General features: G+C 38.9%; 1 protein-coding gene and 1 long non-coding RNA gene across 4 annotated transcripts in view; one reads left to right on the top strand and one right to left on the bottom strand.

Annotated features, from left to right (window-relative positions):
* The first annotated feature begins 816 nt into the window (after positions 1–816).
* LOC142104125 (cathepsin W-like) lies at positions 817–26,580 on the top strand. Of its 3 annotated transcripts, none has more exons than XM_075188623.1 (11): positions 817–948; positions 1,509–1,563; positions 3,866–3,979; positions 5,553–5,692; positions 7,618–7,711; positions 8,591–8,671; positions 17,566–17,682; positions 20,212–20,276; positions 20,354–20,447; positions 23,268–23,326; positions 26,403–26,580. In XM_075188623.1, exons 1-11 carry the CDS (start codon positions 832–834, stop codon positions 26,508–26,510), a joined length of 1,044 nt encoding a protein of 347 aa, XP_075044724.1. In that variant the 5' UTR covers positions 817–831; the 3' UTR covers positions 26,511–26,580. The 3 variants fall into 3 exon arrangements, with proteins under 3 accessions (XP_075044724.1, XP_075044726.1, XP_075044725.1); XM_075188625.1 differs by lacking the exon at positions 26,403–26,580 and adding an exon at positions 20,870–20,968; XM_075188624.1 differs by lacking the exon at positions 8,591–8,671.
* The window catches only part of LOC142104128 (uncharacterized), a 76,315-nt gene continuing 54,897 nt past the window's right edge, over positions 5,735–27,152 (bottom strand). The window contains exon 3 of the long non-coding RNA XR_012679516.1: positions 5,735–5,839. This is a non-coding gene — a long non-coding RNA (uncharacterized LOC142104128). The remainder of the gene's footprint in view (positions 5,840–27,152) is intronic.

Below are 27,152 nucleotides of genomic sequence, written 5' to 3'. Positions count from 1 at the left end.
GTTTCCTTTTAATAAATACCAGGATTACTAGTTAAAAAATACTTTCCTAGATGTCAAATATGTACCCAAAATAAATCCAAACCCAGTAGTGAACAGCAATTAACCGAGCATAAGGAGTGGCCCGGTCATCAGAAGTCTAGTACCGGTATATCTCTCATGACTTTGCCAGGAAAGGAAAGGTTATAGCGAAAACCAGGAACCAGGTGTCCTGACAGAAGTTACATCTGCAAAATTTCCAATATCTACTAAACAGACAATGTTTGTGCTTGTGTGTGTCTAGGGCCTTTACTTACGCCTCTGACTGACACTGCTAATAGGGATACTTACACCCTACTTAAAAAATGGCAACAAAACATAGCCTTGTATGCCTTATTTTGTATTCACTCTTAACACTCATTTGTTCTGTTACTACTTTTTTCAAGGTTTTTAATTAACCCTCTTTGTAGTACCCACAAAGCTACTTTCACAAAGTGTGTGTGCAAGCCCATAATTATAATATAATGCTTCAAGAAGGGGGCGGGTTAACCCCCCCTTTGTCAGATTGGAGTATGCACTTGCCCAACAAACTTCACTTCCCCAAAATGTTGCATCATTTACACTGAATAAATGTGACCATATTTTTATTTTAACAGATTTAGATTTACACTGGAGAGGGCAGGTGTTGACAAGAATTGAAATGAGTGGTAGCAAATTTATTTTAACTTTCTCAGCTCCACCTTCTATTGATTGTGGTTTTTATGATGCAGGTTTTACCATGTGGTTTCCTTTAATACCAATAACTTCCTCCACTTTCACATTTACAAACTACTGTTTTTTTGCTACATTTTACAAATGATCAATCTTACTCCTGAACATTCAAGATTTCAGTTTTTATCTCTCAAGATGTTTCTCCCTCTCTGCACCTTAATGGTCTTTTTCCCAGACACAGTCTGTGCCAGCTCCGAAATGGTGACTACCCATTTATACTATAATATATATATTTACTGCACTGTCTCTCTCTCCATACTCAATATCCTTCTTTGACTATTGTACGGAAATTACAAAACTACTTAAAACATGCTAATCATTTATGTGTATGCATCTATCACACACATACCTATCAATTTATATGCATTATTCACTTGCAAGTGTGTGTATGTATGTGTGTGTGTATATATATATATATATATATATATGTATGAGAAATATATATATATATATATATATATATATATATATATAATATATATGTATATATATATATATATATATACACACATGTGGATGCACTCATTTCACAATAAGTAAATGAAAGCTTAAAAAGCTGTGCATAGTTCATGATTCAAAAAACAGGATCCATAGTTGTTCAACAAAAGAACAGACCAGCAGAAGCAATAGGAAAAATACAAAATTGAATAGAAATAGATAGAAAGATACATCACAATAGTATGCCCTGCCCAATGATCGTTTCAGCTAGGTTGCTTTCATATATATGCTTTTATGTATGTTTTATTAATATTTTCTTTCAGGTACAATTTGCAAACTTTATCCAGCAGTTTAACAAGAGCTACAAAAGCCCCAAAGGTAAAAACTCAACAGAGACATATATCTGAGAGGCAGTCAAAAGTTTCAGAGGAGATTGTGTAGAGCTTTTAATATGGCACTTTGAAAAATTGGGTAACACATGATTTACTGTCACGATTATTGTCTAGAAAACAACCCCTAATAGAGGGAACGCTATAGTGTAAGTAGATCATAATCCCAAAACTGTTGGAAGTAAGCCTTTGTAAAAACTCTGTGTTTCTTGGTAGAACTTTATAGATAAACGTTTCAGTTTTCTCCATTTTCTGTATAGTGCCTCATTCCTATATAAAACTATACTGTATACCCCGTGGTTTTATGAGTTGTTCTGTTGTGTATATCTGTTGTAATATCTGTGTAATATCTGTTTTTATACACTCTTTGTAAGGATGAGCTAGATTGTAGCAACATTTTTTAACAAATTGAGGCAGAACAGGTGAGAAGTTCCAGCAATACAATTTTGGAGTTTTGCTGTTTCTTCTCCATTCTGTGTAATGTCAGTCTGCTTTGTATTTATAAATTCCGCATTTTGAGGAATTTAGTCTATGAATATAGCTGGGATGACGATGGTCAATTCATCCTGCTGTGTGGTGTGGTTGGGGCAGGACTTGGACCACAAGGTCAAATACTGGGAAGTGTATAAAGTTTTTGGAGCCAAATGTGAAAGGAGGTGAATATTTTGTCGAACAACTTTTAAAATTTCTCAAATCTTATATTTGAATCACTTAAAATGTTGTAAGGTAAAGTGTCATACTAAATTTTAACGTTTCTATTGTTGCCAACACATCTTGCGGCAATGAAACACAATAAGGCTGATTACCCATTAGCATTGTGTTATACTCAGTAACTTGCATGTTAAACCCTATTAAACGTGGCATGTTATGGTTAACAAGGTTTAATAGATTGAAAGAAGAGGAGGCAGCTGCAGAACCAACAGAGCTGACATTTAGTTTAATTGTTTGAAAGAACTGTGTGTGTGACTGTGAAGTATACACACAGCTCATTCACTAGGTGCCTCCTCTGCGGTCAGCATTTGAAGAGAGTACTTTCTGCTACTGATAGTAGTAGTATGGTTGTAGTAGGTATTTAGAACACAGGTTAAGTCTGAGTTACATAGATATCACCAAATTAACAGGAAATTTTGTGTACTTATTGTGTGATCAAATATATTTCTCCTTTCCTGCCTGCCACCACTACAATTATGCCACTTGAAATGAGAAGGTTTGCTATTGTGAAATCATTTAGGCATAACTTATTTAGGGTTGATTAGTTTTCCTGACTACAACATTTTCCGTCTTTTTACCTAGATTATATAATACAAAATGGATACCTCATTAAGTCATGTTAGTGAATAGCTCAGAATCTGCCGTCAGGATATTCCTGCGCTTCTACTGCACCTGCCTCATCATGCTGCTTCTCTTAGCAACTCCTGTCTTTGGACTACTTTGGACTTGTTACTTTCAATGTATCCTGCACTACCTCTAATCCACCAGAGGTGCAGCTATTATGCCTTGCATCTTCTTTTCTCACTAACAGGGGTTAACTTGTTGCACTACCTAATCATCTGCACCTGTTGTTTCTTTATTTTTACGTGCCTCTCCCAGTTACCTTTGCTGGTCATTGTTGTTTATGCTTCCTGTACCTGACATTGTTGTGCTCTCTTGTTTCTCCTGTTCCCTGGGACTTCTACAAGCTGCTTGTCTATATGTCTTTACCTGGTTTCTCTCCACAGCCTGCACCAGTCGTGTTCCTTGTTATTTTCTTTCAGCTTCTCTAAACAATCCTTGTTCAGTATCTGCAACACTCTGTTTGTATCATTCTGCATTATCTGGATCTTATCTGTTAAATAAATATCATGTGCTTTCACCATATTCCGGGCTCCATAGCTGTCATTTCCAGCTTTCAGCATTGAAGTGTGACAGCTGCCTCGCACACTTGACAAAAATTTGTTATAATAATTAGCACTTGTGGAATTATATCATGCCTCTTTCATGCACAAATGAAATACAACTACATTTTAACTTTCAAAATGCATATTTACCAGTAGAAACTTAAAAAATAACGATGGCTGCATTTAGAATGGAGGCCTAGGAGATAAGGAAAATCATTTTTCCATTCAGGTCTGTTAAATTTAAGAAAAAAGATATTTGATTGCATCATGGTTAGTATGACTTTATTTAGAGATCTACAGATATTTAAAAATAACATACAGAACATAGATTGCAACTTGCTGGAAAAACTCATATCATGTCCAAGAGAGTCACTTTGAAGGTATCTATGCTTTAACCATTATCATTTTCCTCAGAGTTTCAGTATCGACTGTCTGTATTTTCTAATAACCTGAAGCAAGCAAACCGCTTACAGATAGAAGAACTAGGGACAGCTGAATATGGTGTCACCAAATTTAGTGATCTCACAGGTGGGATATTAATATTATAAATGTCTGAATGCGTTGTCAGTTCTGTCCTTTAGCTCTCTCAGATCATATACATGACCTTTACCCAGTGGTCGAAATGGGGGTGTACACATTGATATGCCATACCCTCACTTCCCATCACTCTTTGCATACCGCACTTCTAAATTTCCATTTAACCACTACATTTACAATTAAATGCTGACCGTGGAACACAGTTAACCTCTTTTACTTCCCCACTAATTCTTATTTTATTGTGTATCTGTTTATGATTTCATGGCTATGGTGGTGTGGCTATATCAAATTCTTGGTAGAGATAACTATTTTGTTAGACATATAAGCAAGTTTACCTATAACAATCTCATTTGAAGCACAAATAATAGTTTAATCTCTTTTAGTTTAACGATAGTCCGACACACGAGGGGCATGGGAGAGCAACTTCTACACATGGAGACTATAATGTAAATCCAACCATAGTTAATGCAGAGTTTATCATTCAGAAATAGTGAGCTTTAAGCCATTTTCAGTGGCCGCAGTAAAGTAATCCATGTTTGATTCAATTGTGTTTTTATCTCTTCATTTCATTCTGGCCAAATTATATCCATTTCACGTTGTATCCTGGAACTGGACCCCATCCGATCCTTACCCATAACCCACCTGGCTTCAATTTAAGAACAATCATCACTGCAATATCAACAATATACAATAAATGATATAAATTTTTACAATGAGTAACATATAGTGAAAAAGTCTCTTATATAGGTGTTCTGTCCTCACTATAAACTTCCCTTTGGTCTGAATATAATCAGACAGACAGCATAACCACTCCTACTTTAATGTTATTTTTACAAGTAGTTAAGAACGTGATAATTCAAGTGGTAAAACTGTAATAAATAATTAAATACATTTGCAACATGAACAGATGAACAGATGCAATGTAATGCAAGCATGAAATATATAGCAAAAGTACATTACATGGGAGCAATCTTACCATCAATGCTGTGTTAAGGGGAGAGATATACTGCACCTCTTACTACTTAGCATGTCATATTTAAAATGGCGACCTCCTGTAATTTCCATGATGCACTGAAAACTACACTACAGAGGCCCTGAGAGTTCAATTTTAAGCTAATACAAGACTGGTCACCAGTTGGAGTTGACACAGAATACATGCATATGTAAATATAAAATTGCTGAAGGCATAACAATAGGCATGGCTTTAATGTCCCCTTATCCACATGTAATTTGACAGTGCATTTGCACTCTGGTGAGCTGGGGAACAGGGCTATAAAAAGTATATGTTGTTATGCTCCACATTCTCTGAGAAACGAGGGACAGGCTGGTTAAGATGATATGAAACTCGTTTCGTCACAGTGAGTTATCAGTTTATGCAGTCAAAACAGTACAGGGGTTGCTGATTGCCGCATGATATGAACCTATGTGTGTTTGTGTAATTTAGACTAGGACTAGGCCAATACACATTTGCACTATGGCACTGTTCCTGACTTGGTAGTAATTGCAGCATCTCTGCATTGATGTATATTCTGTCACCTGATTATAATTTGTTAATTCTCAATAGCTGAAGAATTTAAGAGTTATGGTTTAAATCCCAATGTCTTCCTGGATTTTCCCAATGTAACACAAGTAACGACTGTGGCTACATTTCCAGCCAAACATGACTGGAGAACAAGAGGAGTGATTTCACAAGTTAAAAATCAGGTAAGAATTATATTTCCCATACTTACATACTGCAGCTCATGAGATCCCATCATGTGCCAATGGTTTGGCATCCTGTCATAGTTTACCATACAGCAAGTTCCCTTGCAAGTAATAAAGATAACCAGATCCAGATCTGTGAGAAGCAACCTGCAATATGGACAGCAGAGTAAGTAAACCCTTTTGTCAAAGTTGAACCCATTGATCCCACTTCAAAAAACAATTTCAAGTTGGTATGTCTGACAAATCATGGCAGATTGACAACCGATCAACAATGAATATATAATAAACACAAGACATATGTTAACACACAGGTGTAAATTCACAAGAGAAGATATTATAAAGCTTAGTATATTAATAAAAGATCATCTTGTTGGATCCACACTAAATTCACACAAAATCAACCTGATCTTGCCGGATCCACACTAAATTCACACAAAACCACCTGGATCTTGCTAGATCCACACTAAATTCCCATAAAACCATTTTCTTTTTACATTACATTATATGCATAAATTAGGATTTTCCTAATGCGTTCTGTACATACAATGCATTTTTATATTCTCTCTTTCTTGCCTACAAATGCTGTTTGCTATCTAATGGTACGCATACATGTAGTTTTTAATATAAAGACAATGTTGTGACAGTCATCACTTGCCCTGTAGCTAGTAAAAATGATACGGCTAACAAAAACATACTTTAGAGAAACCCAAGGCTTGAATCGGCTGCATCTGCATTGGCACGTCCTAGGTCCGCCCTTACTGTACATTGGCTGCATTCGTCCACTCCTTCTCTCCCCCATTCTGCACTTTAAGTCGTAATCTGTCATAAGTATCATTTGCATTCAGATATGAATTGCATGCAATTACGTGCATTGGTGTAAGGTCTGTTTCTGAACATGCGTAGTGCTTTTTCACGCAAAATGCTGCATGCAAATAGACTTGCGTCCAAACATGAATAAGGGCCTCAGTCAACAGGACGTGTGAATAACAATGCCAGAGGGGGCATTCCATTTATATGATTTATTTTTTGTGGATTTTAGGATTTTTTATGCTTATTCTGTTTACTAAATGTGATATGTCTTCATAAGTATTTGGCCTGAATTATCAGAATTTTTGGAGGATTTCCAATTCTGCTGATTGACATTATATTGTTTTTAAATCTGAAAGCATATTATTTCAATCTTCTACCTTGACCTTGCTTATTTATATTTGCTCCATAGGTATGTATAGGTACATGAAATATGGAAAACTAAGCAATAAGTGAACACAGTACATAACACAGATCATACAGTATATAATACATACATTATAATAAACCATTACATTTATCACGCCCTCCCGATTGACGTCAAGCAACCCCCCAGACACATTATAACATCCCCTTCACAGACACATTAAAACACCCCCCACAGACACAGTATGACACCCCCAGCCCACTTTTCTCACCTATGATGTGCTTGTGGACATCAATCAGAGTGGAAAACATCCTAAAGTATGAGCAGGGAAGCTCTTAAGTCTCGTGAGATTACCAAATATAATGAGATTCAGAGCTCCGCTGCTTGCTCTGCAAGCTGTTGGTCAGTGTGATGTTTGGGGATTGGGGGCAGCTATCAGTTCCCTCCCTCCCCCTTATCCGCAACCCCCCACCCCCACCCACTGGAAAAAAATAATAATTAAAAGAAATAATTAAATAATTACCTGGCTGCTTTCTTCCAGTGGAGCCCCGGCCTGGACCCCCCAGACAGGTCTGGGCCCCGGTAATTTGTACGCACCCATCCCCATCTCTTGGGGCCTCTGCCTTTAATACTTTAGTTTTGGCATTTTGCACATGTGATCCCATAATAGTCTCTCACTTAATATGAATCATTGTCAAGGTCACTTCTTATAAATGTCTCCATCAAATTTCCCTTTTGCTATATCTTCCAGGGACAATGCAGATCATGTTGGGCTTTTGCAGTTGTTGGTAACATTGAGGCACAATGGGGGATTCAAGGATGTCCTAAGAACTTATCGGTGCAACGTGAGTGTCACTCTTTGTAGTGCCCATACTAGCCTTCCTCTTCTTGTCCACCCATATAGCAATGGGAAGAGGTAAACAAAGTTATTTGGGTATTTTGCATCTCATATGAATATTGCCAATTTGCAGGGTTCAAGCAAAATGGATGCTTAAGTAGTTAAGTATTAGCAGCTTGCCCCTAAAGCGTTGGAGTGTCTAGATTTTACCCTTGTGCTTACTTTTCTCTACGTGGCTATATGTCACGTATGACATTTTGTGACAAGTCAGGGATTTATGTCAAACATGCCACTAGTAGCTTGTACATAACAGATTGAAGTTTTCACTACACACATCATGCAACAGTGAATGGATGTAAATATAATGTGGCAAGATGTATCCACAGTACATTAAAATGCATGAGTACATGAAATTAACTGTTTGAGCATGAAATTTATGTTAACATGCTGTAGATCCGACACAAACTGTCCAACCATAGTGTGGTTGATATTGAGATGCACACATTGGTTTATTCACTCTCTGGTGAACATTAATGGGCATATTCAATTGTTCCTCCGGCCGCCGGAAAAATGAGCGCGTTAAAACTATTACCGTTTATACGGTAATATTGCGCGTAAATACCGTTCATACGGTAATTTTATACGGCTCGCTGCGAGCTGAAATTCAGCGAGTAATTACCGTATAAACAGTAATAGTTTTAACGCGCTCGTTTTGCCGGAGGAACAATTGAATATGCCCCTAAGATTCTATTGGCACTTTCCACAAAGTAATAAAAGTATGCTCTACTCATATATATTCACATACAAGTCACACATGTGTTTCCTTATTCCAGTAGCTTTTGTCACTGTTTCTGTGATTCTCTCAACCTCTATATTCTCTTCTCAGAGGTTATAGACTGTGGACCATGTGATTATGGTTGTAAAGGAGGATACACATGGGCTGCATATACCACTGTTCAACAGCAAGGTAAGAAACAAGAAATGGCTCAGTCTCTGCGCCAAGCCATTGATTTCTGTAAATATACAGGAAAATAGCACAGAGACCATTCTCTGGTGATTAACATACAGTAAAGAACCTATTGCCAGAAGACTAGAGTATGATACAGAGCCCAGTCCTTTGTGGTCAGTATACAAAATATCCCATGCCATTGTGGTAAATACACAATATATGAGACAAAGGAAGATTGGCTCCGCACTAGTTCAAGGACCTTCCTCAATGGTCACATTACCAAAATAATTTGCACCAATAATGAAGGGGTGCTTCTTACAACATATGTAAATACATTTAGAGAAAACAGGTTGAACAAAAGAGCATGCCGGTCCTAATTTAGAGAGTATTATTAAAATTAATCTTTATAAGTGATATGTTAAAAAGCACTCAAAAGAATACTATAGTAGGCAAATTATCTTAAAAGCATAGATGAAAAAAAGAAAGAAAGTATTAAGTGAATAAAATATGGACCCTGGGACGGTACTGTTTTATTAGAGTCAAAAATGATTAGTACATGAGATAGCAGTCTGATTCATAATAATAAAGCTTGGGAATGGTGCAGAGAAGTCATTATGACTCATCCCTGTTATTGGAATTATTATGAGGTCATAGGCTTCTCATCTTAATATTTGATGCAGTATTGCACAATTGCAATTATTAACAGTGGTACTCAGTGTGTGTGAGAAAAAACTTGAATCAGCAGCATATATAGAGGTCTCTTATAAGTATAATGAAACAGTACAATGGAAATTATACTTCATCAACCATTCTATTCTGAATGATATGAGATATCTACAAATTACTCCAAGTTGCTAATAAATGTAATGTTGGTAGTTGTAAATTGCCACCTTCATGCATGCAAGCGTGGTTCTAAACTGGTGCTATTGGTGCTTAGTCAAATGGGTAAACCTGCCACATGCATTATCTGTTATTACTATATGGGTTAATGAATTGCTGATATATTCAAAATTGGTCCTAAATGAAAATGATCCTAAATGAAAGTGCACACTCACACACGCTGTACCTACAAACAGAATTGAGACTATCTTATTAAATTAGAATTGTTTCCCATTCTAAGGGCGATGCGCCGCAAACAGTCCCCCTCACACTTTTGGGTCTAGCGTCACATGATCTAAGGTATCATGTGACGTACGTTAACCCTATAATATAGCCTATTCCATGGTGTCCAGATAGCAGGTCCATTTCAATAAATTCTTGCAGGGGAGGACATGAAACAGAACACTATTAACTACAGTAATAACACAGGCTGACAGCATGCAGTCCCTGTACTGGACTGAATTTAAGCTTAAGTGGTGGGGATAAACCTGAAGGAGTGCAATGTGTCCTGCTGGGCATCCTATGCATCCAGTTTGCATTACGGGATACAATAAATCAGAAAAAAATATTTTAAGGATATTAGAAAAGCACTGGTCTCTTTTGAAACTTGACCTATGTAATCAAAATATATTACACAGAATGGCAATAGACTAGACGCTTTCAAAATGAAAAGCACTGAAAAGAGAAGCACAACCATGAAGATGAAGAATATATTGATGTTCAGGACTGTCCCAATATTAATAACATGTACTGAGAAATATGGATGGCTTATTTTGTCTCTCCCCCACCAAAACGTTCCCCTTATTAATGTACTCACAGACAACACAATAATTGAATTACAAAGAGTGTACAATAACTTTTATTTAATTGCCTCTTGAAGCACACACAGATTTTTCAGGTAATATGCAGTCAATTAATCATCCTTTCTATATCTCCTGATCAATGAAGTAGTTCTTTGTAATATATTAATCCTTTCATCTCACCATTTGGCAACTTACATAAAACGTAATTCCGTTCGATAAAGCAGACTCACAATTTGTTGTTTATCCTATACACTCACATCAAATGTAAAAACATCTAGGAATATCACCAAATCCAATGATAAGAAGTGTACTCAATGCTCTCTTTATCAACCTCTCCCGTTGTGATTATACTAATGGAAAAATGGATGTTTAGACAACATGGAAATCATAATCAATGAATGCTTCTCTATCCTGCCAGGATGTTCTTTATCCAACATGGATTACTTATCCAATTTTACTTTTGTTCTCCTTCATTGTCAATTTAAATATAATCAAGGAGATAAAAAGATCACTAGCGTAACTCAGTTTTATTACAAGTAATACACATACAAAACAATGTTTGCACTTACATAAAGTAATTGTATCCACATATTTGTATTCACATTGTTTTGATTTTAATTAAAATCAAATGGAGAACAAAAGTAAATTAGATTACAAGCAATTTGTGTTAGATAAAGAGCATCCTGGCAGGATTGAGAAGCATTCACTGATTATGATTTCCATGTGTGGAGTTGTCTAAACATGTTTTTACATGAGGGTGATCACAATGGGAGATATTGATAAAGTGTTAAGAAATATTGTTATCACTACAGCACGCCGAATCAGTTGTCTAGCAACGGTAGACAGCGTCCTTTCTCTGTCACGCAACAGCGGATTGCACCCTGATATACCAAGTGTATGGTGATGACCACTGCATACCAGATCTATTACCAATGTAATTTCCCTTTCAGATGACAGTCTATTGTGCTCTCATGTGTTTAGGAATTTGATGATTACTGCTACATATCAGATCTATAACCAGAATTCTTTCCTTTATAGCCAGCTATAGATTGTGCCCTAATGTGTTTAGTCATTATGTCTGATCTGTTACCAGCATTTCTCCTTATTAAGCGGCTATGTATTGCACTAAGTCTTGTGTATGTGCAGGATATCTGTCGTCACGCTTTGGACTAGTAGTGTCCTCTCCTCCCTCGCAACCGGCGCCTAAGCTCGTTTCTATGTAAATAGCAGCCCATGTCTCTTCAGCTTTCAGTCTGACAGCGTCAGCTGTGTAACCACTTGCTGCAGTCATGCAGCCAATTATCCTGCAATACTACACTGGTTCTGCTGGCTTTATAAACTTCTTCCTGTTACCATACCAATGCTGATGATAGTTCCTGAATTACCTAGTTTGCCATGTATCCTGATCTGTTTTGTTTTCATTGTTTGACCTGATTGTTTAAAGGATTCTGCTGTGTTCTCCTGCTCCTGACTTTGGCTTGCTAAACAGATCTACAAATATATCTCTACCTGCCCTGACCCTTGGTTTGTTAAAGGAACTGCTGTCTTCTCCTGCTCCTCACCTTGGATGTCTATTACTCTGCATTAACCTGTACCAGTCTAATTCTCAGTTTACTCTGCTGTTACCATCTATTTTGCTCACTACCTCCTACTGTTTTTTGTCCTCTCCACTGGGAAATAGTGAGATCAACAACTATTACTATCCAAGCTTAAGTCCTGGGGTCACCTGAGTACTGTGGAAAGTATATAGTTACTTGGAAAGGGGGCTGTTAAAGGTGAACATCTTGCAAACTGGTTCAATATACACACTTATGGGGCAGATACAATTCCCTAAATATCAGCTCAAGGTGTCTTCGGAGCGGCCATGAGACACCTTGCACGGATATATGTTGACAGAAGTAACGCTAATTTTTGCTCGCGCCCCATAAAGATGCAGGCTAAATTTAGCTTACTTTTTACCATGGTAATGGTAAAAAAGCGTGTCCACGATGGTCTTAGAAAGATCACGGACATATTCGATTAGCCGCGATGTTCGGATGAACATTACGTATGTGCATTTTCTATGTTAATACAGTACCGCAACATCGTGGATTTCCCTTCGCATCCCTATGGCAAGGGAAATCCACGATGTTGCGGTAACGCGGAGTATGTTCACGCCCGTTCTGGAGGCACTCCGCGTTTAATTGAATATGCCCCATATAATGATTATCGATGTTAACCTAGTAAATAAATGATGATTGCTTCACTCTCTAGATGGGTTAAGAAAGTTTATTTTTCTCTTAATCATATAGTTATATGGAGATTTATTTTATTAATGGTGTTTTAATTATCACCATATTGTCTACATTATGATTTTATATACATTTATCATTAGTGGAGAAATGTGAATAATTCTTGGTTTGGATATATTAGGTGATTTAAAATCTATCTATTATTATGTGGGTAACTTCAATGGTAGAAGTGGAAATTTAGAAGTGCTGGTATGGAACTTTGAAATAAATGGCCGTGGGCTGAGGGCCTGTGGACTGAAGGTTTATTGATTTTGATAGAGTGAAATACATTTAGATTAATTTTAACACTATATAGTATAATATAAAACATATTAAATGATGCAAGGCCATCCATCCTGTCTCCCTTACCTCTCCTGTGTCCAATTACCTTTCCTCTGTGTCCCTCCACCTCTTCCTCATGTCTCCTTTGTGTACTTACATTTTCCCTCTTATCTCCATAATATTATAATAAGACTTTCCAAAATTTCTCCCTTATATTTTCCATGTTACCCTTTATTTTTCCCTTATCTGTTTCTTTTCTCTGTTCTCATATGTTCATTGCAGGTATCCCCTTCTCTCCCTCCCTACCTGTTCCCCACTGTGCCTCACATCCTGCTTTTCTCGTTCCTCCCTTACTCCTTCATCCTGCCTATCTATCTCTGTTCCTGCTCGTATTATTTCCTTTTACTAGTTAATTCACACTTTTGCCCCTCGATAATCACACTGCAGCCACTTTCATCACATTGCAGCCTCCTCCATCACACTATGCCCTCATTTATCACACAGTACCCTCATTCATCACACTGTGCCCCCCTCCATATCACACTGTACCCCACCTCCATATCGCACTGTGTGCCCTCTTCATAGTGCACTCTGTGCCCCCTCCATATCACACTCTGTGCGCCCTCCATATCACACTCTGTGCCCCCTCCATATCACACTCTGTGCGCCCTCCATATCACACTCTGTGCGCCCTCCATATCACACTCTGTGCGCCCTCCATATCACACTCCGTGCCCCCTCCATATCCCTGTGCCCCCTCTACATCTCTCCCTGTGCCCCCTCCATATTACTCCCTGTGCCCCCTCCACATCTCTCCCTGTGCCCCTCCATATTACTCCCTGTGCCCCCTCCATATTACTCTCTGTGCCCTCATTAATCATTCTGTCCATCTTCATTCTATGTTTACTTTTCTATGACCTTCTTTCTTCTGTCGTCTTCTCCACTTTTTATACTCTGCCTTCTGTGTTCTTTTCTTCTGTGCTGCATCCGGCAGCTCTTCTGTCTACTCTCTGCTTCCTGCTCCAGTCTCACTGACTGCCGGGTGTGACGTCATCACGACCCAACAGTCAGAATGGAGCAGAGAGGAGCCAGAAGAGTCGCCGGATGCAGCACAAACGGGGAAGGCAGGCGGAATGGAGTGACTCTCAGGCATGGTGCTTCCCCTCTTTGCCTGTCCCGCTTACCGCTGGCAAGGCTGAAGAAGTGGAGCAGAGAAGTGCCGGTGTGTCATACCAACACATACCGCCCCACTTCGAGCACTGGGTAAATTATTGTTGTAGAGGTAAATGGCGGTATAGAAACTTAGTTTCCAGTGGTCTACAGTGGTTTCAAGTATAGTTAAACACCAGGCACATTTAGACTCAATAGTATATTTTCCAATGATCAGGTTTTGGCTAAGACACACACATGCATTATTTTCATTGGTGTGTGTTCATTTTCATTTAATAGATAGAGAACGAGCACCAGGTAGATTCAATTAGATGAGTATATTAGCAGTATATTTAGTATATTAGTATTAGCAGTATATTTATTTATTCCAAAAGCTTTTTATACTATATGTAAATATATTATATTATTTTATATATTTATTTGCAGCATGAAATGAAACATTATATATGTATAGTGATGTTGTGAGGCAAAATATGATTAGTACAGTGTTGTACTGTTCCTATATACAGTGGATAGAGAAAGTCTCCCTTTCTTACTCAATATGCTATCAAAACTCTTATCCATTCTCTCATCATCTCCCGTCTTAGCTATTGCAACCTTCTGTAATCTGCCATTCCTGACACCCATATATCCACACTTCAATCCATCCTAAATGCTGCTGTGAGACTGATCTCACCGCTCCACATCTGCTGTACCACTGTGCAGATCTCTACACTGGCTTCCTGTGTCCTCCAGAATCAAATTCAAATTACTCACCCTTACCTACAAAGCCCCCAACAACAATACCTTTACATACATCTCAAATCTCATATCAAAATACTCTCCCTCCCACCCTCTTAGATTTACCTCTGCCCTACACCTTGTATTGTCTCTGGTAACCACCTCTCACTCCCACCTACAAGATTTCTCCTGGGCTGCTCCCCACTTATGGAATTCCCTACCACGCTCAATAAGACTTTCCCACGGTCTTCAAATCTTTAGACGCTCTTTGAAAATCCATCTCTTTTTTAGAGGTTACCTCATCCCCAATAACACTATTCACACTAATGCACCCTCACAACTGTCCCAAATGCCACTCTAAGGCACACTTGCTACTCTTATTTCAACTGTGTTAGCTGTATAAGCTGTGTAAGATCTCTAATGAGCAGGTCCCTTCATAACCTTTGTATTCATATCTGCATTTATTTTGTCTACCTTGTATGTCCCTGTTTTATGTATGGACAGTTTTCCCTACTGTTCAGCGCTGCGGAACACTGCAATAAGCACTACGATAATATTAATAATAATAATACACACCCTTATTGAAATTGTACGTGTTTGTGATGTAAAGCCTGGAATCAACATAACTCATGTCAGACCGTTTTACATGTTTAATGTGACCCTGCAACCAAAAAATGAAAGTGAAAAACAACTAGACCATTTTTGGGAGAAATAAGTGAAAATAAAAAACCTACATACCCTGGTTGCATAGGTGTGCATGGCCTTTCACAATGGAGCTGGAGCTGTGTTCAGAATTAACCAATCATATTAAAAATCATGTTCAATGGTATTTAGCATACATCTTCCAGCAATGAAAATGATTATGATTAAACCCAAATAAAGATCAGCTGTTGCTGTACTTTTTCCTTGCAGTTTCTTGGTGGCATCCTACTTGAATAGGCTTGGTCCACAAGTAACTTTTAAAACATCTACGGTTTCTCATTGTGGAAAGTTACCAATCAGGTTACGTGTATTAAAGAATTTCAATGACATTACATGTACCATGAAACACTAGGTAGACCATCATCAATAAGTGGACAAAATGTGGCACAGCAGGGACATTGCCAAGATCAGGACGCCCCTCTAAAGTTGATGACAGTACAAGGAGAAAACTCATCAGGAAGGCAACCAAGAGGCCTACGGCAACATTGAAGGAGCTGCAGGAATTTTTGTCTGGAACTGGCCGCTCCCTACATATACAAAATACAACATCCAAGCTATTGTGCATTTTCCAAAACAGTACATTCAATCACCCCAAGTCATGTGGGAAAATGTCTTATGGTCCGATGAGACCAAGGTAGAATTTTTGGCCTTAATTCTAAAAGTCATGTTTGGCGCCAAGGCAACACAGCTCATCACCCAAAGAACACCATACCTATTCTGAAGCATGGTGGTGGCAGCATCATGCTTTCTGGTTACTTCTCTTCAGCTGGAACAGGGGCTCTAGTATGTATTGATGGCATAATGCATAGCTCTTAATTGTCAAGATGTTTTGGCACAAAATCTACTGGCCTCTGTCAGAAAACCAAAGATGTTGCCCAGGCTTGGGCTTTCAGTTCCACAAAATGAAAGAAAAATGTTTAAAAATAGTAAATAAAAATAAATAAAAAAAAACAGGTGAAAATATAAATAAATGTGTAAAACGATTATCAAATGAAAAAATGCTTTATTCAAATAATAAAGAATATGTTCATTTCTTATCGTCTGCTATCGCAATCCTGTGATGGTAGTTACAGAAGAAGAATTGTGGCGGTACTTTTACCACCACGATGCTAGTCAAATACTTGCAGTTCATGGAAAATCTATTGCCAATGAGATCCGGCAATGGGGTTTACCTCTGGGGATAACATTACTATAGCCGCTTTAAGTGATTGATAGATAGGGAGAACCGTTTTTCTCAGTTTATCCATTTACTAAATAGAGCCCTCAGTGTGTACATCTCGGTTGATCGGAACTTGGATTGGATGTACCTGTTCACTAACACTCTGTATAATCTTCTATTGCATTCATTCATTCAAAGTGATAGCTTATGTATACTTGTTATCGGCTTTTTAGTGAGTGATACCCTCCTAGTAAAATATATGCTGAAGGGATCTATTGATGAATATTTACATGCCTACTTGGCCTACATGAGCTATTAAGACTAGGCCTGAATAGAAAGTATAATTAGAGAGATTGCTCCTTATTGATAAACGTATTGGAATCTTATATAACTGCACCGTAAATGTGGGCGGTCCCACTAAGGATTTATGATGATAAGTATCTGATGAATATATTAGTGCTGTTCAGTCAGCCAAACCTTTGGTTTTGGTAAATACAAGACATTTAAAAACCGAACAACTTGGAGATCTCGTTGCACGCTCTCTGAGTTTCCTTATCTACATTCTGAATTACAGTTCATCTACCATAACCAACACAAGCATTTTTTATAGCTATTCATATGTGCTTCTTACTGTATGCTATATGTTGGTATTATACATTCATTATAGATACATATTCATTCAGATCTATATATAATTTAGATAATTTGGACAACATTATATCTATTTTTGCTTTTACTACATGTCTTTTAAGCTGATTAAATATAATAAACATAAAGTTTATTATTGATACAAATTTTCATGGAGTTTGCAGGTATGTTCCTACAAAGTGGCAGTCTGCTTATAGATTTAATTATTGAGTGTTTTCTCTAGTGCCCATTTTGTGTATATAAATTATGTGAACTACTTCTCTCTTATTTTCTCTGAAGGGGGCCTGGTTTATGAGAAGGAATACCAATATGAAGGTGTGAGGAAAGAATGTAGGGAAGGTCTATCACCTACAGCATGGATTAATGGTTTCCAAATGCTTCCAAAAAATGAGAATGGTAAGACTTTCATACTGGAGGTAACTTACAAAGGCATTCAATGTGTACCACACAAAGCCTTGGTTTTGCACCTCTTTCTACTTCTCTGCCCACCTTTACACATGGTAAACAGACAGGTAGAATAATCTCCAGAAGCACTTGGTGCAAAAGTTCAAACGTCACATTAAAGTCCAATCTCCTACCCTTTTAGTAACACCCTTTTCAATGAAATCCATTTTCCAGGTTTTTGGATTTTTTACTACATTACTACTTGGTTTAGCTTCATTTATGGCTTAAATTAATAATGAGAGTGAAGGGATATGAGGTCTTTATTAGTTATTACGTGTCAATTTTCAGGCAGCTTTTTATTAAATTGCTTGGAATGTACTAAGAAATGCAATTCTTCATCAAAGTGCAACATACAGTTTGATAGGTCCACTTACGAGTAGTGAACAAGAACCAAAGTTCTGAGCTGGTGAAAAATTCAAGTCCTCTGCAGAGTGGAAATGGACATTCACCCCTCTCAACAGCAAGGATGACCCCTAAATATGTACCCTCTGAAACCCTTTATCTCTTTTTTTTAAAAGGAAATCTCGTTTCTTCACTGCTAAGCAAAACTAGGTACATTGGTGCACACCCTTACTACGCCCACTTCTAGCTCACTGCCTGTGCAATCTTCTGTTCCCCTGCAAACACCACCATCTTACTTCACAAAACCAACATCTTGATGTAAATCTAGGATTCCTTTTGTAATGTGAGGTGCATGGTTCTCCAAAGCTGATTTATTTTGACTGTGTGGTGGATGTTTTGTGCTTTGTAAATTACCCCCTGTCTTTATTTTGTCTGAGATCTTGAGTAAGGCAATTCACAGTTAAATAATTATTTTATATATATGTATTGTTTATATCCGTTACGTCTCACGGGAGATTCCCATCAGTCAGTATTTACACAGACCTTCCCAAGGTGAGGAGTCTAACGAACCCCTCCGGTCTTCACCAAGATCTGCCAAAAGGCAGGATGGATTTTGCTGCCGGAGGATCGCAGGTTGCCGCCCTTAAGTTAGACCATTGACGTGATAGGTGATGGATGGTAGGTAATGAATGTGGCAGGATAAAGGAAAACATCTTGAGGATTGACCATAAGTTCTCAATGGGATTAAGGTCTGTGGAGTTTCCGGGCCATGGACTCAACATTTCGATGTTTTGATTCCCGAGCCACTTATTTATCACTTTTGCCTTATGGCATGGTGCTCCATCATGCTGGAAAAGGCAATGTTTGTCACCAAACTGTTCTTGGATGGTTGGGAGAAGTTGCTTTTGGAGGATGTTTTGGTACCATTCTTTATACATGACTGTGTTCTTAGGCAAAATTGTGAGTGAGCCCACTCCCTTGGCTAAAAAGCAACCCCACGCATGAATGGTCTCAGGATGCTTTACTGTTAGCATGACACAGGACTGATGGTAGCGCTCACCTTTCTTTCTCCGGACAAGCATTTTTCTAGATGCCCCAAACAATCTGAAAGGGGATTCATCAGTGAAAATGACTTGACCCCAGTCCTCAGCAGTCCAATCCCTGTACCTTTTACAGAATATCAGTCTGTCCCTGCTCTTTTTCCTGGAGAGAAGTGGCTTCTTTGCTGGCCTCCTTGACACCAGGCCATCCTCCAAAAGTCTTCGCCTCACTGTGCATGCAGATGCACTCACACTTGCCTGGTGCCATTCCTGTGCAAGCTCTGCACTGTTGGTGCCCCGATCCCACACCTGAATCAACTTACGGAGACGGTCCTGGTGCTTTCTGGATGTTCTTGGGTGCCCTGAAGCCTTCTTCGCAACTATTGAACCTCTTCCTTGAAGTTCTTGATTATCCGATAAATGGTTGATTTAGGTGCAATCTTACTAGCAGCAATATCCTTACCTGTGAAGCATGTGTTTCCTTGCAGATAATTATGGTTAACAGAGGAAGAAAAATGATTTCAAGCACCACCCCCCTTATAAAGCTTTCAGTCTGTTATTCTAACTCAATTAGCATGACATAGTGATCTCCAGCCTTATCCTCATCAACACTCTCACCTGTGTTAACAAGAGAATCATTGACCTGATGACAGCTGGTCCTTTTGAGGCAGGGCTGAAATGCAGTGGTAATGTTGTTCTTGGGATAAAGTTTAGCAATGCAGTTTTTTTTTATAAATAGGCAATAATAATAACAATAATCTTGTGTGATATGGACCTGTACTTTCTGTTTCTCTGAGTACACTGTCAATCTAAGGATGTGTCCTACACTGCAGGAGAAGCAGCCCATAACACAGCATTGAATTAAATGTTAAAATTACTTTTTTGTACCTATTACAACCTGTAAGTAAGCCCAACTATAAATGCAATTTTTGTGAATAGGTAGAAACATCTAATCCTATGCAAGACTGCATATTGACTAAGATGTGCTGCTTCTATTTCATTTAGAAATGTATACATTTCTCCCTCAGAAATGTATACATTAAGTTCAGGAACAGTTAAAAGCAATTGAAAACCACATCTGAAAATTTCTCTTTTGCAGCTATGACTTCGTATGTTGGCAACAAAGGAACTGTGACTGTTACAATAAACAGCATTGCACTCCAGGTAAGTGTGTAAGTAATTATCAATAAGACGACACAGTAAAATATAGTTGCTAACATAACCTCTTTTTCTTTCTGTAGCATTACAAAAACGGAGTTATACACACTATCCATAAAAATTGTGATCCAGATTATGTGGACCACGTGGTTTTGCTAGTGGGCTATGGTATTGAAGGTAAGAAGACAATCACAATAAAATAAATGCGAATACTTTTTTTTAACCTATGCAATATGTGGATCTGCCAGCTATACATTAAATAGATATAAAGAAAAAGAATATATATAAAAAAAAGTATATGTTAACCCATTATTTGTTATAGATGTATATTTTCTTCTGTAGTCACCTTTTTTACTCGTCTACATGATGTTCAGTTGTTAAAGCCAATTTCTTAGCAGGTATTAAGTATGAGTGTTAATACCCATGTACTAAAGGGAGAGTGAACATCATCAAATAGCAGGAGTTTTGCAATATAAACTGCCAGTTTCCAACTCAGGCTACTGTATAACCAAATGAGATTACACTGTCTGGGTCTAACTGATCATGTTCAAATTTCAAAATTTCAAAGTAATCCGCATAATTACTCTGTGCATTACCAGAAAAGGAAGATACGCCACAGAATGCAGCAAGATTCAATTTATCTTCGAGCATGAAGGACAATTACTACAGCATATAATTTCAGGGAGGGAATGTGGCGGGTAAGGAGCATATGTCTCTAGTCAATGTACAGTAAGGGCGTGCCAAGTTCAAGCGCACGCAGCAGCGTCAGAGTCAAGCTCTGGGCATCACTCAGGTGCTTGTTTTTCAGCCGTATCTCTTGCTCCAGCTACAGGTCTGTTATAAGTGTCGATTACTAGTGATGACATCTGACTATGAATGCTAGGACATGTGTTTGCAATCAGGAGCAACTGTAAAAATTTATTTTATGAACAATAGACATACATAACATCCTAATAAATGTATTTCATTAAAAAAAAAAAAAAAGATATATTTTTAAAAAAATTATTTTTAAATGTTAATGTCTATATTATTAATAGGTGACATTAGTTTTCTTTTCTGTGCATTCTTTTGTGAGTTTATATTGCACATCGGTATTAGACGTATCCTGCAGTGTCTTGTCTAGTAGAGCAGAGCAGACCTACACCCATATACATCACCACAAGTATCTTCAGATCCAGTGGCGAAGTTACCATTGGTGTGACAGGTGCGGAGTACCGGGGCCCATGGAGATAATAGGGCCCACTGCACGGCAGATGCAGAGGGTTGGAACTAGCAAGCTGTGGCCCTTAGTTCCCTCCACAATCCTCCCCGGTTCCCTGCTCTGGGGCCCACAGCTCGCTAGTTCCTCCTCTGTTTAGATCCGCTCCTTGTTTAATTCAGACATGCTTATTCTTGATTTCCTAAGTTTTTAAAAAAACACCCACTACATTCAATATGCGTCCTTTAATGAAAAAGTTTCCAAGTGTCTATGGAGGAAAAACTTCACCTCCTTTCACTTACCGTGCCGCTTGCCCTCCTCTGCTCCACACCTCCTGCTCAGAGAGAGAGAGAGAGAGTACATCAGAGTTCAATTCCCATATGAGCAAAACTTTTTTGTGGAGCTCTAGAATGCTGGCTCATCCGCATGGCAATCTGGGGCTTCATATGCTTTGCAACATTGATGGTCATACAGCAAGAGCTCATTAAGCTCGCTTCTGACATCAGGCACTGCATTATTCTTCCTTAGAATGCAGTGCTCAGAGGAGGAGGCAGACCGGAGTAGGGTCTGGAACAGTATGAGGGAAGGGCCTGATTAAGGGGTTCTTGACGACTTAGCCTAATACAACGGTAGCGCCCCCAAATCCCCCCAACCCACCACCACCAATGTATAGGCTTATAGGAATACTCCTGAATATGAGTATTCAGGAGTATCAGGAGTATTCTCCAGCATTCAAATTTAGACAGATTGCGGCATTCTCTCCTACCTGTTGTTGCCCTTCTCTCTTGCTTGTTCTTGAAGTTTTCTTGTCTTCCAGCTGGGGTGCTGTTTTGAAAATATGCAAAAAATGTATTATAATGCAAAATGTTAACAAACCATAAATGATTTGACTCTTTAGTAAAAACACAACAATCCATTGTAGGCAGATATAACTACCCCATAGCACAGGCATATAGGCAATACATGAACATTTGTGGTCAAAGAGCTATAATCAAATACAAATCTTTGCCAGTCCCATCTGACTAGTATTTAGCATTCTAGTGAACGCAGAGACCACAGAGAGCATCATTGTAATCACCACACAATACAGAGATCATGCCTGCCAATACTCCCTCAGCCATCTTCATTACCCCACTGCAGTTATTTTCAATACTTCAACCACCTGCAGTCATTTTCATTACCCCCACACAGAGATTTTCATTACCCCCCCAGCCATTTTCAATACCAACCCCTTGTAGCCATTTTCATTACCCCAGCACGGCCATTTTCCTTCCCCCTGCAGCCATTTTCATTACCTTCCCAATGCAGCCATTTTCCTTACGTACCCACCTGCAGCCATTTCGTTCCCCCTGCAGCCATTTTCCTTAGCTCCCTTCGGGCATCCCTCCTGCAGCCATTTTCCTTACCTCCCCCCTGGCAGCCATGTTCCTTACCTCCTCCCTGAGCCATTTTCCTTACCTCCCCCTTCAGCCATTTTCCTTACCTCCCCCCCCTTCAGCCATTTTCCTTATCTCCCCGTCTGCAGCTATTTTCCTGTTCTCCTCTTTGCAGCCATCACTGATCAACCTATTGGTTGATCAGGCCCTCAGCCTGGGTGGCCACTACATGGGGTCAAGCAGCTGAGGATAGGAGGTTTTATGTGTACCTGTGTGTTGCTCTTTACAAAGCATATCTGCATATCAATATAAGTAAGCTTTCTTCAGTATGTTTCCATGCATTTGCTAAGCATAATGTAATTGGTTTGTTTGATTTCTAATTTGTTTTGGTATGAGGAGACTTATGCAATATTTTATTTCTAGACGAGAATATGCCTTACTGGATTGTGAAAAACAGCTATGGCCCAGACTGGGGAGAAAAAGTAAGGATTAATATCATGTGATCTTCCTATAATTGTTCACTTCACCTAACAATATGTAATCTGCCTGTGGGCAAACACACATAAAGCTTTGTACACTGCACTCTGCATATATGGTTTATGAAATCTATATTCACATTTTCATTTAGTATTTCACTCCATTTCCAGGGCCATCTTAACAAGATTATGGGCCCCCGGGCAAATCAGTGCACTTACACAACCACTGACAGGAATAAAAATTTAAATTATCGATAAAATTAAATGTTTATTGTTACCTGCAAAACAAGTCTTTTCATAGTACTTCACAATCACTGTAGAGGGAACAGTTGAAGTAAGGATAAAAAAGTAATTAATGGCCAACATAAACATAACACCATTCCACATGCCATCAAACCTAACTAAATGCCCCTTGCATGCCCATCAGATCTCTACTTATGCCCCTTACATCCACATCAGCTGCTTTTGTCTCCCTTCATGTCTCCCATGATTCACACACTGTGCCCTCCATTATGCTCCTGTTTGTCCCCTTTCATCATACTTCTGGTCTGCCCCTGTATCAGACACTGTGCCCTCTATTATGCTACTGTTTGTCCCCACTTCATCATACTTCTGGTCTGCCCCTGTATCAGACACTGTGCCCTCCATTATGCTCCTGTTTGTCCCCCTTCATCATACTTCTGGTCTGCCCCTGTATCAGACACTGTGCCCTCCATTATGCTACTGTTTGTCCCCCTTCATCATGCTTCTGGTCTGCCCCTGTATCAGACACTGTGCCCTCCATTATACTCCTGGGGTGCCCTCCAGTATTCTCCTGTTTGCCCCCTTCATCACGCTTCTGGTCTGCCTCCGTATCGGATACTGTGCCCTTTATTGTTTTCTTATTTGCCCTCTTCATCATGCTTCTGGTCCCCTCCCCCCCAGCCCCTGTATCAGATACTGTGCCTAAGCCCTACATTATTCTTCTATTTGTCCCATTCACTTACCTTTCTATTGCCTTCTTTTCTTTTTTTTTCTTTTCTGTTTTATTTCTTCCTCGTTTATTTGTTTGTCGCATTGTGGTTCCTCCGTGCTGCGCTCCTCACTGAAAATGCCGGGCATGATAACGTCATGCCCGATATTCAGTGCGACCGCAGCAAGGAGGAGGGGAACTGTGAGGGAGCCAGATCGCCACTGCGTAACTTCAATAAGGTAAGTTGGTTTTTTTTGTGTCTGAGCTTACTTCAGAGCCCTGCCTAAGGGACCCCTTTGCCCGAGGGCCCCCTGATTGACTGATGACACGATTGACTGCACCCCGCCCTCTAGTCACGCCCCTCTCCCGGACTGCACTGCCTGAAAGTAGGCAAGTATGTACTAACCACTATGCTAACTTTAAAATACAGTCATGGCCAAAGGTTTTGAGATTGACACAAGTATTGGTTTTCACAAAGTTTCCTTTTGTTAGAGACTGTTATGGTATACTGAAGTAAAATTACAAGCATTTCGTAAGTGTCAAAGGCTTTTATTGACAATTACATTAAGTTTATGAAAAGAGTTAATATTTGCAGTGTTGACCCTTCTTTTTGAACGGTCAACACTGCAAATTTGCCCTGGCATGCTGTCAGTCAACTTCTGGGCCACATACTAACTGATCGCCGCCCATTCTTTCCTAATCAATGCTTGGAGTTGAATTTGTGGGTGTTTATTTGTCCACCCGCCTCTTGAGGATTGACCACAAGTTCTCAATGGGATTAAGGTCTGGGGAGTTTCCTTGCCATTGACCCAAACTTTCCATGTTTTGGTTCCCGAGCCACTTAGTTATCACTTTTGCCTTATGGCAAGGTGCTTCATCATGCTGGAAAGGCAATGTTTGTCAGCAAACTGTTCTTGGATGGTTGGGAGAAGTTGTTCTTGGAGGATGTTTTGGTACCATTCTTTATTCATGTCTGTGTTCTTAGGCAAAATTGTGAGTGATCCCACTCCCTTGGCTGAGAAGCAACCCCACAACTGAATGGTCTCAGGATGCTTTGCTGTTGGCATGACACAGGACTGATGGTAGCGTTTACCTTTCCTTCTCCAGACAAGCATTTTTCCAGATGCCCCAAACAATCTTTAAGGGGATTCATCAGAAAAAATGACTTGACCCCAGTCCTCAGCAGTCCAATCCCTGTACCTTTTACAGAATATCAGTCTGTCCCTGCTGTTTTTCCTGGAGAGAAGTGGCTTCTTTGCTGGCCTCCTTGACACTAGGCCATTCTCCAAAAGTGTTCGTCTGACTGTGCATGCAGATGCACTCATACCTCCCCGTTAACATTCCTGAGCAAGCTCTGCACTGGTGGTGCCCGATCTCGCAGTTGAATCAACTTTAGGAGACAGTCCTGGAACTTGCTGGACGTTCTTGGGCACCCTGAAGCCTTTTCTATTGAACCTCTCTCCTTGAACTTCTTGATGATCCCATAAATGGTTGATGTAGGTACAATCTTGCTAGCGGCAATATCCTTACCTGTGATGCCCTTTTTGTGCAAGGCAACGATGCCTGCACATGTTTCCTTGCAGGTAACCATGGTTAACAGAGGAAGAAAAATGTTTTCAAGCACCACCCTCCCTTTAAAGCTTTCAATCTGTTATTCTAACTCAATCAGCATGATAGAGTGATCTCCAGCCTTGTCCTCGTCAACACTCTCACCTGTGTTAACAAGAGATTCACTGACCTGATGTCAGCTGGTTCTTCTGTGGCAGGGCTGAAATGCAGTGGAAATGTTATTTTTGGGATAAATTTCATTGTCATGGCAAAGAGGGACTTTGAAAAAATTGCATTTCATCTGATCACTCTTCATGACGTTCTGGAGTATATGCAAATTGGCATCATAATAGCTGAGACAGCAGACTATGTGAAAAATAATATTTGTCTCATTCTCCAAATTTTGGCCATGACCGTACTGTTAACCTCTACAGTCAAGCTTAGCATTGCTTTTTTTTTACTAAAGGTTTTAAGACTGCTGCAATCTCATTATTACTTTGTCAATTATCATCTGTCAATGAGCACTATTACTATTCAAATATTTTCTGTTCATTATTAATTTGTTTGTCCTCTCTTTTTCAGGGTTATTTTAAAATTTTACGTGGAAAAAATATCTGTGGAATCACAAAATACCCATTAGCCGCTACTGTGAAATTCAAAAAAGACAAATCCAATCCCTGTCCTCCCTGAGGCACCAGATGACCACATCTTTACTCTATATCATACTTATGTGTGTATGTATACCTAAATAGCAATAAAAGTACCGGTACATAAAAACAAAACTATCTTGGAAATATTTTTTCTCTGATATTATCTTACACTACAGGTGCTAATTGCTCATAGTTACAGATAAATATGAGCCCTCTTTTAAAATATCATATATTATGTTGACATAGGTTATGACTGTATTCACTTTAATTTACTCCAAGACAACAACCTATTAGAGAATAACCCATGATAAAGAAGGGATGTTTGGAAGGACCAGTTGCAATCCTAAAGCAAACAGTTCTGTGCTATTTGATGTAGGGCCTGATTCATTAAGGAAAGTAAGGTAAAAAAAAGTAGTACATTTTCTTCTGGACAAACCATGTTGCAATGCAGGGGGCAGCAAATTAGTTTGTTATTTTGTACATAAGTTAAATACTGGCTTTTTTCGTATAATACACAAATACTTGATAGTTTTATTTTTACACTGAAAGTTAAAGTTGATCTAGGACATGCCCTACCCGACTATAAATCTGTCCCCATTTTTAATTTACTTCCCCCCTCCAATATAACATGGTTTGCCAAGGTGCAAAGTTACTCCTTTTTATTATTATCATCATTATTATT

The sequence above is a fragment of the Mixophyes fleayi genome, chromosome 10 (genome assembly GCF_038048845.1).
Source record: "Mixophyes fleayi isolate aMixFle1 chromosome 10, aMixFle1.hap1, whole genome shotgun sequence".
NCBI lineage: Eukaryota > Metazoa > Chordata > Amphibia > Anura > Limnodynastidae > Mixophyes > Mixophyes fleayi.
This window is presented reverse-complemented; position numbering and strand designations above follow the sequence as displayed.